This window comes from Henckelia pumila, chromosome 3, assembly GCF_033568475.1.
Source record: "Henckelia pumila isolate YLH828 chromosome 3, ASM3356847v2, whole genome shotgun sequence".
In the NCBI taxonomy this organism is placed as follows: domain Eukaryota; kingdom Viridiplantae; phylum Streptophyta; class Magnoliopsida; order Lamiales; family Gesneriaceae; genus Henckelia; species Henckelia pumila.
Window position 1 is genome coordinate 47,936,055 of NC_133122.1, and position 16,568 is coordinate 47,952,622.

The following is a 16,568-nucleotide window of genomic DNA, read 5'->3' on the forward strand; positions in this document are numbered from 1 at the left end:
TGGTTACAAAGCAAACAAAACTTAATTAAAATTATAACTATATGAGCTATAATTTTTTTTCTATTTAACCAGTCTATCATATTTTAGTTCATCGAATATTTAGTTAATTTCTTTTACCATGTTTATTTTGATTTAAATATATTATAAATGAATAATGATAAAGATATTACAAAATCATGTACAACGATATTTACAACAATTATATCATGAGATTTTGTTATTATATATATCGTAAAATTTTGTATACAATGTGTCATAAGATTTTTAAAAAAATAAATTTTTTGTATTGAATTTTATGTGTACATATTTCGTTGTTCATGTAACATTACTCTAATTGTTTTAGATGGATCTCTTATTTGGGTTAGCTAGGGTTGGAATATCGAGCCAAAATATCGACGTTTCGGGATATCGTGTCGAAATTTTTTCGATATATAGACATTTTTTTGGTATATCGAATTTTTTTTAGTATCCATACGGTATCAGTATTTTTTCAGTACCAAAATTTCAAAATTTCGATATCAATACTGGTATGAATTTTTTTCATATCAATATTTTTGATAAGATTATACCGAAAACCCAACCCTAGGGTTACCCATCAAAAAGTATTAACTTTTATGCAAAAGTATTATTTTCTATTATAATTATGAGTAGAATTAACCCGTGAAACCGTCTCATAAGAGACATACTTAAAATGTTTTAAGTGTTCATAAAAAAAACTTAAATATTTATTTGGACAAGATTTTTTTTTTTAAATTTATGATTTTGAATAAAAATTATTGTCCAAATTCTATTTTAAAAAAAAATAATCAATTGATATTTTTAATGTTTTAATTTTTTTAAAAAAAGGTCAATTATTAAAAAGTTTCTATAGTTATTTATTCAAACAGCTTTTTAATCATTTTGAACTATAAAAACATTTTTACCTATAATGATAGTTTAAATACATATTATTTATTTATTTTAAACTTTTCATCACAAAAAAATATATTTATTTTACTTTTATAAAAATATTTCATCAGTCCCCGTCCCTATATAAAGTCTAAACAAAGCCAGCCCAATAAAATATTTAATAAAATTTTATAAGATAATAAATCTTTAAATTTACTGATGACTGCAACGTTCCTTCCTTCGAACAATAGAATGGAGCGAGTATTTAAGGTGATTAAAAAAATCAGTTTGTTTGATCAAAATAAAAAATAAAAAAAAAATCAGTTTGTTTCCCATTCGGTATTTTTTTTTCCGAAGGAGGCTTGAGGGCCAACTCTAATCTTATGCGCTGCAACTCATCAGATCATTAACCAATAAGAGTATCCTTAAATTGTGTTTGGATCGAAGGTTGTAATAGCAAAAATGACGCAAAATAGAACCACATGCAATTAAAAGTCTACAACAATCTCAAACTCAAAATACCTAAATACATCCTGTCCAACAAATGTTTAAAACACAGGGAAAAAAGAAACACAAAAGGACAAGTCCCTCAGAAACTGAATTATTCCGAAACATAACTCCTCTGTAGATCAAAATGGAGAGATGTAGAAAATCAATGTAAAAATCCTCCTTCAAACAGCCTGCTCAAGCAGACTTCGCCATGTGCCGAACCAAGTCGATCACGCGGTTACTGTGACAGTATATTACATTAGTATTGCGTCGAACATGTCTTGGTAAGTCGGAATTAACGTGAAAAAATATATTTTCTTCATGATATGGCATTACCTGTAACCCCATTCGTTGTCATACCAAGAGACAACTTTCACGAAGTTTCCGTTAAGGGCGATTCCAGCCTTGGCATCAAATATGCTCGACCTATTCCGAATCCAATTTATAACATACGTGACAGCGTCAAATTAACAATAGAGGGGGTGAAATGATTAAAGGCTTGAGAAAAAATATGCTCCTACTCAGGTAAATAACCAAGGGAAAGTGTGAGTAAATAAAGTAGTCGGGTTTGCGAGAGATGAAACAAGACAACGACCAAGGATGCTAAAAGCTAAAAAAAAAGTAATAAATCATTAGCAAAACGAATAACTAGAAGGAAGTAAATCCGAGTCCTTACCTGCAATCACCAACAAAGTCAGTGGACACCACATCATCTTCTGTGTATCCCAGGATACCCTTCAATTTGCCCTCAGACTCTTCCCTATAACACAGTTAAATCACCCGTGTATATTAAATATTAAGTGAATGGAGTGAAGCCTCCTTTACCAAAATCATTGAGGAATTTGGTACCACAAGATTGAAGAATCATTACTTGATAGCAGCTTTAATTTCATCATAGGAGGCTGCTTTTTCGAGCCTTGCAGTTAGGTCAACCACTGAAACATCAACAGTCGGAACACGGAAAGCCATCCCGGTGAGCTTCCCATTCAGGGCAGGAAGTACTTTCCCAACAGCCTGTGCACATAAATTATAAAAAGAATATGGAATAATGTAATGCCGAACAATAAGTATAAAGGAACATTAGATCAAGTGGACTAAGATTATCATCGCATTCAAGTATTCATATGGGTGTTTTGCAACAAACCATATTTGCATTATATTGGAATTATATTTATAGGGTCAAATATGGAATCCTGAAGTTTCCGGTTCAAAGATGATCCCATCAATTGCATTATGTAAATAGCAATTCATAATACGTACCTTTGCAGCTCCAGTACTACTAGGAATAATGTTGAATGAAGCAGCTCTTCCACCTCTCCAGTCCTTCATGGATGGACCATCAACAGTCTTCTGTGTTGCTGAAGATGGACAGACATCGTCAATGGCAATTCCAATCCATGTAAAAAGTTCAAGTTCATGCCATAAGTAAAAACTCCTCATATAGCATATTATATTATATTTCCTGATGGATCCAAAAATATGTTTCCTTTCATCTGAAGAGGTATGCTGCACACAGTATGTGTTTCTTTCGATGTAGCGCATAGACTAAGCCATGTTAAAAGTGATAAAACTCTAGGTATAGGTATGCTTACCCGTGATTGAGTGGACAGTTGTCATCAGCCCCTCAACAATGCCAAACTTATCATTAAGAACCTGTGGCATAAAAATCACAATACATTGAATATATATGGAAGTTATTAATGCATAATTTAAGCTGGAAAAATGAAGTTAAGAATAGACCTTAGCTGGCATAAAAATCACAATACATTCAATATATATGGAAGTTATTACTGCATAACTTAAGCTGGAATACATTGAATATATATGGAAGTTATTACTGCATAACTTAAGCTGGAAAAATGAAGTTAAGAATAGACCTTAGCTAGTGGGGCAAGACAGTTGGTCGTGCAGCTAGCATTAGAAACAATGTGAATATCTGATTTGTATTCTTTCTCATTGACACCCATAACGAACATGGGAGCATCCTTACTTGGGGCGGAAATTACCACTTTCTTGGCACCTCCCTGATCAGTCAGATAAGAACCAAAAACAATTCAAGAATAGTCTACATTGTATGTACTCTATGACCTCAAATGAAGTCGAAACATGGCACGCTCGTTGAATAAATTAAAATGGTGGGAACTTAGACTGCCTTGGACTATGGTAACTCAAGAATAATGATTATGTTAGGAGGCAAACCTTCAAATGAGCAGCAGCCTTGTCCTTGTCAGTGAAAACACCTGTGGACTCCACAACATATTCAGCTCCAGCTTCACCCCATGGGATTTCCTCTGGGTTTCTATTTGTAAAAAATCCAAAAATACACAGTATAAAGGATGCTAAAAATTATGCTGACTACAAACGAGTAAGACAAGTACCTCGCACCGAAGACAGTCACTGGCTTGTCACCAAAAAGAAGGGTCTTTGAATCCTTGATGGTGAGTTCATGCTTTTTCCATTGACCATGAACACTGTCGTATTTGAACATATATGTCTATATGCCCAAAAAAAAAAAAAAACCAATGGTGGTCAAATAGCACATACAAACAACATTTGGCAAAAGAGAACATCAATCGTACTTTTCCAGCAAAAGGACAAGAAGAATATCATTCATTTTTATTTTAGTCATGAATATGCTTATTTATTGTTTGTCAATAGCTTTTATATAATGTATAAGATGCAATAATGTTTATCATGCATCCAAACTTTAAATACCATCGATGCACCTTGAATCATACCTAGAGCCTAGGTTCCATGGCACATGTGCATGTTAGAGAGTTTTGTGCCTTTAAAAACTATGATAGTCATTATTATTTTAGAAAGTAAGATATCCACCAGCAGCAAGCCAATTGAATACACGAAAACACACACCCGTAGCTATTAGCAAAAAAGGAACAAACAACAAAAATGACCCAGTATGCATGTTTACATGTACATTGGGTAGCAAGCAGAGCGAACACTTAATGTAGACGAGTTAAAGGATTATTTTTTGAACAAAAGTTTACAGAAGGGGATGACTCGAAATTAAATAGATCGCCAAATAACCATTTCAACCGAACATACCAACTCTTTAAACAGATATCCTAGATCTAGTTGTCATATAAATCAATGAATCACAATATCCATGTATACCATCAAAAGATCCAACAGTTTTACAGCCTCAATCACCATTATAAAGCCGGAATATACGGAGATAGTGAAATGTTTCCAAAAAAAAAATGGATAATACCATGTAATCGGTGGTAATAAATGGATCATTAACGGCGACAAGCTCAATGTCATCACTCTGCAGCGCAACTCTAGCCACCAATCGTCCAATCCTTCCAAATCCTACAAACAAACACCAGATCACATCACATGGAGTGACATTTCCTTGTAGAAATTGAACCAAAAAAAAAGCATGTCAACAGTACCATTGATTCCAATCTTGATTTTGGCCATGATGAATGCAAACGGGAAGAAAACAGAGAGTATATAATAGTAAAGCGGCGTTGGAGATGGAAAATGTAGAATGAGATTTGGTTTGGTTGTGTAGAGATTTATAGGTTGGAGGAGTGAAAAGGGGAGAAGGAGATGGTTAAGATCTACAAGTGTGAGGCGTTATTGTCGATGCTGAAATTTGGTGGGCCCATTCCACAATGCCGAAACGACAACCTCGGAGTACGTGGGAATATACCGTCGCCACGTGTAATTTGGCACATGAAATCTTTACACTGTGTTTGGATGTCTAAAAAATGAAATTTGGAATTGGATTTGAATTTGGAATTGTATTTGGATTTTAAAATCCATGAAATTGAAATTTCATTTTGTGTTTGGCAAAAAGTTAAAATATATTTTGGAATTTGATAGTATAAATTAGGGATAAATGATATTTTATAAAAAATTATAAAAAAAAAACTTAAAATTTATAAGTAAAGTATATGAATTTATTATTAAAAATAATTTTATTGCTTTATAAACTCAAATCCCATGAAATCCCGTGAAATCCGACCAATTTTGTCAAGATTTCATTTAACTAATTGAAATCCTATGAAATGCCATCAAATACCAATTCCGTTTTGAAATCCCAAGTTGCCAAATACTAAAACGGTATTTCAAATTTCAAATCCCGTCCAATTCCCATGATCCAAACACAGTGTTACTGAAATAGTGAAATGTCTTTTGCCTTTTTTCTTTTTTCTTTTTTTAATTAAAAAGTATAATACAATTTTGATCTAAATTAAAATCATATAAAGTAGTTGTCCGTACTTCAGAGTTCAAGAATTACAAAGAAAAGTTTTAAATTTATCTAAATATATTAGGAAAACTAACTGCAATCAACGAAAATTGAATCGGATAACAAAGGGTATCAGACATTCAACCTTAACCATTGGATCAAGACCTCGTCGACTACTTAAACGTTTTTTGATACAAGTACAACAATGCCCACTCCACTTTATTTTTTGAATTAATTGGAAGTTATCATCTCCACGCTTTAATTCGAAGTTGTGTCATCTTAATTTCAAATTTAAAAAATACATCGTCATCGTTTTTCCTCTATCATGAACGTGGCTTACTCACATTCAACTAGCTCCAATAATCCAGTGGTATTGAGTTCAAATAACACTGATTACTAGTTAGGTTTGATTTAGATAAAACATTCACTTTTATTCTACCGATCCACGGGATGATTCTTATACATAGAATAGATTTTAAACTAATATTTACTATCTTTATAATTATTATTATTATTTTATAATAGTTGAAAATATTAGAAAAATTGTTTGTTGTAGACACCAACTTTATTTTCTCATTTTATCTCTTTTCACATTTTTTTTGACAAAAAATCCTATGAGACGGTCTCAAAGATCATTTTTTTTAGACGGATCTCTTATATAGGTTATCAATTAAAAAGTATTACATTTTATGCCAAAAATATTATTTATTATTATAAATACGGATAGGATTCCCGTTTCACGGATGAGACCGTCTGACAGGAATATTACTCTTTTTTCTTTCACTTGTAGGCTAACTACCCCACATAAATATAACTTTCCTCATGTAAAATATCATCTATTTCTACTTAATTATCATGTACAAGTCTTCTGCCTGCCATCTCAATACATCTTCATCTTCTGATTTGTAATCTCAATTCTCGGTAAACACCTTTTTTGGTTTCTTATTTTTAGTGTTGATTTATTTTTCAATGTTGACTGAATATCTTAGATCAATACTTTGTTGCTTATATTGTGAGGTGATTTTTAGGATACTTTATGTATGTCATTGTTGTTTGTTCTATTTTCTTCTCTACATGATTTCTGATCCATGTTTGTCTGTCTTTAATTAGTTATTTTTTTAATCATATTTTTCATTGTACAGTTCACTTCATTATGAAATATGATTTTGAGAAACATCTAGTGTGAAATCATGTTGTGATCATTATTGTATATACACAATGTGTGTGCATCATTTACTAGTTAATCATAAAAAATGTCAGCTGTGGACCTAATATTGCGCACCTAGCCTTACACCTTGCAAGTAATTAACAAAAATATCCTTAATCTAATTAAGAAAAATAAGTACGTGAATATCTTCAAAACCAAATCCCTAATTCCACAAATCTTTTTTCTTTTTTGTTTCGTTATCTTCGCAACCAAATCCCTGAGTTCAAACAATAATTGATTTTCCGATTAGTCTCGTCGCCAGAAAGCTTATTGATGACTGACCAAGGTAATCGTTCATTTCTTTTCAAAAAAAATGAATGAAATGAGTTTTTACCGATTCTTCTTGGTCATGATTTTATTTTAGACATGAGTTTTTAACGATCGTCTTGATCTTCTCGTATATATTCCTTTAAAACTTTATGGTTGGCTTGATCATCGAATATTTTTCAATTATTTTAATTGTTGGTCTAAATTTTTATAAGTAATATATGTACGGTACGATAGAAGCATTTCATCAAACATATTTTGGCCTTCTTTGCTGCATCAGTGGGGATGAACGAGATGTTGAGGAGTCAATACATTTAATTTGTGGCAAACAAATGAAAGTTTTGTAATTTAAATGCAAGGTATAAGCGTAGGTGTACACAGATTACTCATGAATTATTTTGAATTTTTTTAAGTTATTTGTTATTAAGTTAAGGATTATGATTAAAATAAAATATAAAAATTATGTTATAGTGAAGGGAAAGAATGAAAGATAATATTTATGATTCTTATACATAGATTTTTAAAGTAATTAATTGTTTTTAAAAATCTTTAAGTTATTTGTTTATTTTTTAAGTTAAGGATTATTATTTAAAAAAATTATGTTCTATTGAAGGGAAAGAATGAAAGAAGATAATATTTATTGGTGTATTTTATTATCTAATATAATACTAATAAAATAAATTCTTGTTTGTCTAATAAAATGACTGGCCATTTTATTATAGGACCTCGGGTTAATTTTTAATTTTATTTTTTAAATTTGGCCCTCACTTGCGTGTTTCAATTCTAAGAGGGTGCGAATTGTGATTTTGTAGCATCGAGCGTTTTTCGTTTATATCTGGTAAAGATAATTATTGCACTCTAATAATCTTTCGCCCTATAATTTTGTTTATTGCTATCATTGAGAATCGAACACATAACCTCTTTTCTGATATCAATTATAGGATCGAATGCTTGTCGTTTTATCAAAAGTTACAATTGACGGTAAAAAAATATAAAGCATATGGAAGATGAATCTAATTACTCATTATATGCATGGGCGGACCCAACCTGGGTTCGGGGATTATTTATCCCCCAATTGTTTTGTATAATTATTTATTATAATATGTTTATTATTTACTTAACAAAATAAAAAAATTGTAAATGTCAATTATAAGTCACATGATTAAGTATATATATCAGTAAAAAAAACATATTTAGCAAATTTTTTGTTTAATGAATTGATTGTAATTTTTAAAATTTATGCTCGTTTTTCGTTTATAAAAATTATATATATTTTTTATTTTATATGAATTGCGCCCACTGATGGAGTCAGGTTTTGTATTTTACTTAGATTAAAAATTTTTAATCCCTTTAATTTTTTATAGGTCGAGAATATATCTTTTTATTTTTAAAACTGGATCACTGAGTTATTAAAAAATTATACTAAATTGAACGTATAAAAAAAATAGGAGGAAAAATTGGGTCACCCGAGCTACCATCCGGACGGAGAAAGTTGCAACACATCACTCCACCCTTAATTTTGATTACTGAACATAATTTCTGGAATCGTCCTTGTTAATATGACATCGATGCATCTATATAAATTATAAAACTATGGGTTTGGTTGTTTATTTTGCGCTTTTTGTCAAATTAAAATGGTTGACTTGGAGTGGTTGAAATATATTTTTAATGTTGGTATTTGTACATATACTTTTCAAAGACAACGAGGGTTGAGATGGTTAATTAGTTCTCATGTAGTAAAATTCATTTAATATATGAATTATAGATAAAATGTTAAATTGATATATGAATTGATAAAAATGATTTAATTGATATATGATCAATATAGAAAGTCTAATTTATCTTTTACTTAAGTTATTTTTAAAACCAATATTATTATTAAATTCAATTGATACACATTTTACATTTCAAATTTATTTTAGTGATTAAAATTGTAAAAATAAATTTATATTTATTTAAAATTTATAGAATAATAAATATAACATACTCATTGTGTAAAAATATTAATTAATACAAATATATATATATATATAACAACTTTAAATTATATATTAAAAATAATATATATGAGAAAAATTTAAATATCTAATAAAATAATATTTTTATTTTTATCTATTTTATAGTATTATAATTACATGTTAATAAAATTACAACACATAATTCATAAATAAATCAAAATATACATATATTAATATATCCATAAAAATATTATAATGAAATAAATATATATTTTTTATGTTTGATGATCAATATTATTATGTATATAATGTTTATCTCAGTCTAGCAAAGATAAACTATTTTGTGCGCAAGATTTAATTAGTCCGAGCTTAGTTTAGTTTATAAATAACTTCTTATCTAACCGAAGTCCATAAATATTTATAATAATCTGTCCATACACGTATTATGAAATTATTTGATTATTTGAACGAGCTTTGATAACTCAAATATAACTACATTTCTAGTATCAATATATAAAATTGTCAATAATACAAAATCATAAAACTCACGACTTGCTGATTTACTAAATATTCAAAGAAAAACAAATTTAGATGCACATTTCAATTTCATGATCATGACATTGACAAATCCATTGTATTAAGTCGAGCACACTTTTTGTTGGATGAGGTGGGCGGGGCCATTTCGATCCAATCTTTTTAGCCCACGGGTGGCTCAAATGACAAGTCCCATGTTATCAACTAAACCACTCTAATTTGGTATCCTTTTAGGTTATACATTGCTCAAATTATCTATTCATCATCACCGTTGCTATCAAATAAGACATTGTTCGACTCGTGTATGATATGATGCAAGATGCATAATATAGACGATAATGAATCGAAATACTTTGATGAGATACTCGTGAATTACACCGATAATCTGTATAACTTGAGTCAAATATTGAAAAAAATAACGATGATTAATCAATCAATCGATTTCTTATCATCAATGACAAAGACTGTCTAGGAAATGAAAAACTAACATACATATACATCTATTTTTATCGATAGGCGTACGATGGATAATTATTTTTTGTATCAGAAAAGTAGCTGCTGATCTATATCATAGAATCGACGAATGATATATGTGATTTAATAGTTCACAGAAAAATGACAACAATAATTTTTATATCAGAATTTCATCATTCAACACTTTTTAAAAGTTTTTCAGATAAATTAATTTGATAATTCAAAATTATACTTTAACGTACTTCTTAATCTGAATGATAATTTGATAATATATTAATTGACTACGTATCATTGTTTCATTCTGTATATGAGTCTAATTATTCCAAGAACCAAATAATGCTTAAAATTTAAAAATCTATCATAATAATATAATATTGAGAGGTTGAATCGATACATCGACTTGGAGGGGTTCTTCGGGATAAACAAGGCAGACTCCTTTTAGCATTTGGCAAACAAATTAATAAGCCCTTATCAATTGTGCATGGAGAGTTATTAGCAATTTGGGAAGGTGTTAAACTATTGTATGAAAAGAATTTCACAGATGTGAAAGTTGCGACATATTTTTTATTGACAGTGCAAACAGTCACAATCCCTTAGAAAAATATTAGCTACGTCGGTATGTGCGCGAAAGATATACTTGATCTGCTGAAACTCCGGCAATCTCAAGATTTGGACATGAATACTGGCAGGCTAATAGCGTTGCTCATGATATTGCACATTTTGTTTTTTTTTAACCCTCATCATTTGTTTGGATGAACGGTGAATTTTCCTCGTGGTTGATTCAGCTTATAACAAACGATTCTATTCAATAAATTAACAAGCTTTCCGTAAAAAAAAAAATAAAAAATAAAAAATTATACATTAAAACATCCTAAAAGTAATCGAGCAAGTATGATTTGTTTATGTAATTATGTTTGGAAACTTTTAAAATATAAAATAAATTAACTCCAACCAAACGGCACCCAATTCTGTCGTTTTTTACTCTTTACACAACCGCGTCACTTTTGCTTGCTCTCCCTTTCCTTGCAGCCCATTTGCGGGGCCAATCTTCAGATTTCAATCACTGACCCAACTCACAAAAGACTCGTTCTTTTTTTATTTCAGCCCCCTTTGCTTTTTTCTCTTGCTTTATTTTTCTATCAAAATAATGCGGGTGCATCCATAATCCATAGTTTCTGCAATCCTTTTTCTCCACACTTGAAGTTTGAAACGGAGGTGGGTGGGTGGTTATACTGTTTCGGGTTCTTTGTGTTGCTTCTTTGATGGGTACTTTTTGATTGGCGAGTTCCGGTGACGAATGTCAACTGGGTTTTCTAGATCACGCCCAGATCTCGACGCTTTCTGATATGGCTGGATAGTTGGGAATCTTGGTAAATTTTGGGAGAAGGGGGAAATTTTAGGTGAGCTCTAATCTCGTGACCTTTTCTTTGATTTATTTTTGAGGCGATTGTAAGTCAAAGTTGCAGGATTTGCTAAGGCTAATTTTTTTAGCTATATCTTCATTAGGAATCTATTTTCCGCATCTGGGCTCTAAACTGATTGGTATAAAATTTACATGAAATTCTGTTCAAATATCAGCTTACCTTCTTTTCAGATGGGTGGATTTTGTGCAACACGTATGTACTTGAAAGGGTTTGTTGAATTTTTTGCTTGTGCTTCAAAATTTGATAAAAGAACAACCTGGCTCGTGTGGGTGGGTTTAGCTTGTATCAATTCAGTTTATTTTTTCTTTTATGTCCCTTCTATCATCACAGATGGGATGCCCTTAGCTGGTTACAGCAGAAGCACAAAGATCCCGCGTGTTTACTTTTGGCGATGGAGAAGATAGCAGTATAGGTGCCTGCGTCTTTGATAAAAAGGATATACCGATATAGTAAATGAAATTGGTTTAATGATCCATTTCCTGAATGTATTATATGTTTTTTTATTCGGTATATTAGTGTTTTAGTTTAATTGTAACAAATTGAGCTTACTTGAAGAGGGTTGTACTTTGTTACTTCAAGGTATGATTAAAAATATTCTCAATAGACTTCCACGAAAACAACCCAAGTTAGCTGAGAATCGGGATGGAGGATCCTCTACTTCATCTTCAAATGCTTCTGCTTCTTCCAGAAGCAATCATGCTGCAGGTTCGCGGTCAGGCAGTTCAAATGCTACATTTTTTCAAGGGACCTATCCAACTTCAAATTCTAGTCTAGTTCCTGGAAGTAAACTATACGACCCACTGAATACAAAGGTAAATGGAACCGGCGGGGCTGTTCCATATGAAGCACTACCTAGTTTTAGGGATGTACAAAATGCAGAGAAGCAAAACTTGTTTATTAAAAAGTTGAACTTGTGTTGTGTACTATTTGACTTCACGGAACCTACTAAAAATTTGAAAGAAAAAGACATCAAGCGGCAGACATTGACGGAGCTCGTTGACTATGTGACTTCACCTAATGGGAAGTTTAGCGAAACAGTTATGCAAGAGATCATGAAAATGGTATCCATAAATTTGTTTCGGACTCTCTCTACTCAGTACCGTGAAAACAAAGTTTTAGAGACCTTTGATGTGGAAGATGAGGAGCCCTTAATGGATCCTGCGTGGCCCCATTTGCAGCTCGTCTATGAGTTTCTTCTCAGGTTTGTGGCTTCACCAGAGACAGATGCAAAGCTGGCTAAGCGCTTCATTGATCACTCATTTGTTTTAAGGTTACTGGATCTATTTGATTCAGAAGATCCCAGAGAGCGGGAATATCTAAAAACCGTCATGCACCGCGTATATGGGAAGTTCATGGTGCATCGTCCATTTATAAGGAAATCGATTAATAATATATTCTACCGTTTCATTTTTGAAACGGAGAAGCATAACGGCATCGCCCAAATGTTAGAAATTTTGGGCAGCATCATTAATGGATTTGCATTGCCTTTGAAAGAAGAGCACAAACTTTTCCTTGTTCGTGCGTTAATTCCTCTTCACAAGCCAAAGTGCATACCAATGTATCATCAGCAGCTGTCTTACTGCATCACACAGTTCGTGGAAAAGGACTGTAAACTTGCTGATACTGTCATACGAGGCCTACTGAAATATTGGCCGATCACAAACAGTTCAAAGGAGGTTATGTTCTTGGGTGAACTAGAGGAAGTATTGGAAGCTACTCAACCTCCAGAGTTCCAGCGCTGTATGGTGCCGTTGTTTCGGCAGATTGGTCGATGCTTGAGCAGCTTACATTTTCAGGTTTGCCAAAAATTCTCTTAACCTGTTATTTTCATTCACCGCTTACTACTTATTATGACTTGTTTGTTTTAAGACTGATAATCTGCTACCTTATGGGTCTCAGTGCATTTTTGGCATATTTATTATGCTCAAGTTCCATTTTGTCGATAGATATATGTGAGTGTGTTTCGCTATTGTAATACCTATTTTATGCTGATATTCCATGAAGCATTAATCGGATGATGGGTAGAAGATACAGTGTTTTCGATCTGTTGGTTTTATTCTTATAGAGGGACTACAACGTAGCACATGTCTGTTTCTGGCCTTTATTCTCCATTATATCAAGTCTGACATCAAAAGGATCCCTAGTGTTTTTATGTAAAAGCTCTCGTTCCGTCAGTCTGCCCATCTTGTGAAATGAGTTTTAACTAATGTAAATATATGCTCTGATGCATTATTTGGATGAATTTTGACCATAGGATGTTTTAATACTTTTTTTTATATCTTCCTTTTATTAAGTATCAAGCTTCTCTTCTATCCCTTGTAATTGTTTTGAAATTTGAACTGTCTATGGATAAACCAATGACGACTAGTTCTGGTAGATTAATCTGAGGTTCTGAACTACAAGATTTTGAGTCCGTACATGGGCTCTTTTTCTGTAGCAATATCACTTTTTCTACCAATGCGAGGGCAGTTTCTTTTTCTGTAGCATTATCTTAAGTTCTACTTATTGCCTTAGTTCAAATTCATGTTTAATTGATTTCGAAATTCCTATCCCAATGGGAACATTCACTAAAAGATTTGTTTGAGGTCAAGGTGTTTATTACTAACTTCATACGAGTATGGGTATATTGATATATAATGTCCTTTTTTATTCTGTTAAGACTGTGATCTTTCATTTTCTTCTGCGTGGAATGCTTTAAACGAGCACAGAGAGAATACACTTAGCTGGTAGTCTGAAATTTTTACTTGGGATCGAGAAGTTTTATTGTACTACATGGTGGAACTACAATTGAAGTGGGTGCTTCGAGGGTAGCAAAATCTAATGGTTTAGTATTCTGAAAAGGAACATGAGAACAGACATGCAGTCACACTCGTGGTTGTCAAGGATGCTTACTTGCAAATGGTCAAACTAGTCTCATTATCACTAGGAGGGAATTTCTAACATTTGTTTCAATGTAAAACAAGAAAACGAGTCACAAAAGCTGCTGCACTAGAACATAGGACAGTGGAGAAGCTATGGCTTTGTAACTCTGCATCCTTTGTTAGAGCATCCAGTAAGAGAAATCTTAGAACATCAGCCTAATGTTTCAATCATTTACAGAGATCTGAGAAGCAAAGTAAAAAATTCTCGAATATTTGTTGTTACTTCAGATCTGTTCCACCGGAGAACCTCAATGAGGGAGGTTGAATTGTATCGAAGTGTTTTATTCCTTTTTTTTCCCTTTGTGCTTATTTTTTCATTATTTAGGTCATGTTCCTTGACTCTATTGGGATTTTGATCTATTTTCAGCAGTGCCCTCTCTTGTTTTATGATCTTCATCTGTTGTCAAAATATAATGCCTCTGAATTTGGTTTTTTGCTTTATAAGAATTTTTTTAAAAAAAATTGGCTCACAGTTAGTTTCATTTTGGCTGTACATCATCTGTATGAAACATGCCGCAAGCACTCGAATAATGTAGAAAAGATATGTTGCCAAATATTAACAGAAGATTTGAAATGCATCAAAGCTACCAAGTACTAACTCATTAGGAATCAAGCTGATTGGATTATTTATATTGCAGGTGGCAGAGAGGGCTCTATTTTTATGGAACAATGATCATATTGAGAACCTGATCAAACAAAATCGTCAAGTAATACTTCCGATAATCTTCCCTTCCTTGGAGAAGAATTCAAGAAGCCACTGGAACCAGGCTGTGCAGAGCTTGACACTAAATGTCCGCAAACTCTTCTCCGATGTGGATCCGGAACTCTTCGATGAGTGTTTACTGAAATTCCAAGAAGATGAAGCAAGGGAAGAAGATACCAAGCTAAAACGTGTAGTGGTATGGAAACGCCTGGAAGATATATCTGCGGTAAAAGCTTCAGCTAATGAAGCCGTGCTTGTTCCTCTCAGGACAAACGCTAAAACACCATCTGGATAGAGACCTATGTTTGAGTTTCTTTCTGTGGCTCAACTTTCTTGTACGTATTTCTGACCAAGAATGGCTATCACGGGATCAAAGGTGAATTGAGGACCCTGGAATTGCGTTTTTTCTTTATTGTTTATTGGCTGATGCATCCCTTTGAAGGACACGACATGGGGTATGATCATTCGCGAGCTAATGCAGTAACTGGATCATGCAAATGGAACTTTAAGGGATAAACAAGATTAGGTGGTAGCCTGTAGGGTCGTCACTGCATGTTACATGCAAATTTTTTTTAGTGAATTGGCATTTTCTTTGCTAGTTTGCAAGAATTCTGTTTTGCTGGTTTATGTAGTTGTTTTTGAACTGGGCTTTTGTTGTGTACTCTAATCTGCAACTATAAATATAAGGATATAATGTATCTCATCATATACGGAAAGGAACGATCTTCTTTCTCTATTTATTTGATTTTTTTTTCCTTTATAAGTTTCGGTTTTTTGTTTCATTTGTTAAAAATTTAAGTCTTATTTTTAATAATTATAAATAGAAATTTGAACAATAATTCACCCTTTGAGTTCACCATCCCGCAGCCGTTTTTGATAGAGTTAGAGATTGTAAACGAGCCGAGTCGAGCTTTTGAATGTTCAAGCTCGGTTCATTTATAAACGAGCCGAGTTCGAGCTTATTTAACGAATATATTCATGGCTCACGAGCTTATTCGAGCTTTTATCGAGCCTAAACGAGCTTAATATATTTAAAATATAAATTTAAATATTCATTAAATTAATTAAAAACTAAGTTATATATTTGAAAAAATATAATATTATTATTAAAATTTGTAATTTTATTCTAATAAATTAATTTTTATAGATTTTTCAATATTTTTCATAAGTAAAGTGTAAATTTATAAATTAAATATCAATACTATTATTTTTCGTCTAAGAGATTATTTACGAGCTTGTTAACGAGCCTGTTAACGAGCATGTTCACGAGCTAACGGGCCGAATATTGTAAAGCTCGAGCTTGGTTCGTTTGCCTTAACGAGTCTCATTAAACGAGCCCAAACGAGCTTTTAACGAGGCGAAACCCGAACAGTTCTCGAACTATTCATCTCATTTACATCTCTAGATAGAGCTTGCCAATAGCAATTTTAACAGGATATGGTCGAGTTCGTGCCGTGCGCTGCGCCTTGTCATATTTGGACTTTGGA

The 16,568-nt window shown here is 32.3% G+C and overlaps 2 protein-coding genes and 1 long non-coding RNA gene across 4 annotated transcripts; 2 read left to right on the plus strand and 1 right to left on the minus strand.

Moving 5' to 3' along the window:
* Positions 1–1,352: 1,352 nt before the first annotated feature.
* Positions 1,353–4,948, minus strand: LOC140886878 (glyceraldehyde-3-phosphate dehydrogenase, cytosolic). Its single transcript, XM_073293782.1, has 11 exons — positions 4,791–4,948; positions 4,607–4,707; positions 3,756–3,871; positions 3,577–3,676; positions 3,255–3,401; positions 2,970–3,030; positions 2,638–2,735; positions 2,249–2,391; positions 2,054–2,137; positions 1,714–1,803; positions 1,353–1,618 (listed from the first exon to the last, which is right to left on the minus strand). The coding sequence occupies exons 1-11, from the start codon at positions 4,816–4,818 to the stop codon at positions 1,573–1,575; spliced, it is 1,014 nt and encodes a 337-aa protein (XP_073149883.1). The 5' UTR covers positions 4,819–4,948; the 3' UTR covers positions 1,353–1,572.
* A 2,000-nt stretch (positions 4,949–6,948) lies between these two features.
* LOC140886071 (uncharacterized) lies at positions 6,949–8,210 on the plus strand. The gene is made up of 3 exons (XR_012151409.1): positions 6,949–7,086; positions 7,880–7,905; positions 8,009–8,210. It is a non-coding gene; the product is annotated as an uncharacterized lncRNA (long non-coding RNA).
* A 2,875-nt stretch (positions 8,211–11,085) lies between these two features.
* On the plus strand, positions 11,086–15,813 carry LOC140886299 (serine/threonine protein phosphatase 2A 59 kDa regulatory subunit B' eta isoform-like). Of its 2 annotated transcripts, none has more exons than XM_073292835.1 (3): positions 11,086–11,433; positions 12,037–13,253; positions 15,017–15,813. In XM_073292835.1, the coding sequence occupies exons 2-3, from the start codon at positions 12,039–12,041 to the stop codon at positions 15,374–15,376; spliced, it is 1,575 nt and encodes a 524-aa protein (XP_073148936.1). In that variant the 5' UTR covers positions 11,086–11,433; positions 12,037–12,038; the 3' UTR covers positions 15,377–15,813. The 2 variants fall into 2 exon arrangements, with proteins under 2 accessions (XP_073148936.1, XP_073148935.1); XM_073292834.1 differs by having other exon boundaries at positions 11,087–11,433; positions 11,788–13,253.
* Positions 15,814–16,568: the final 755 nt, after the last annotated feature.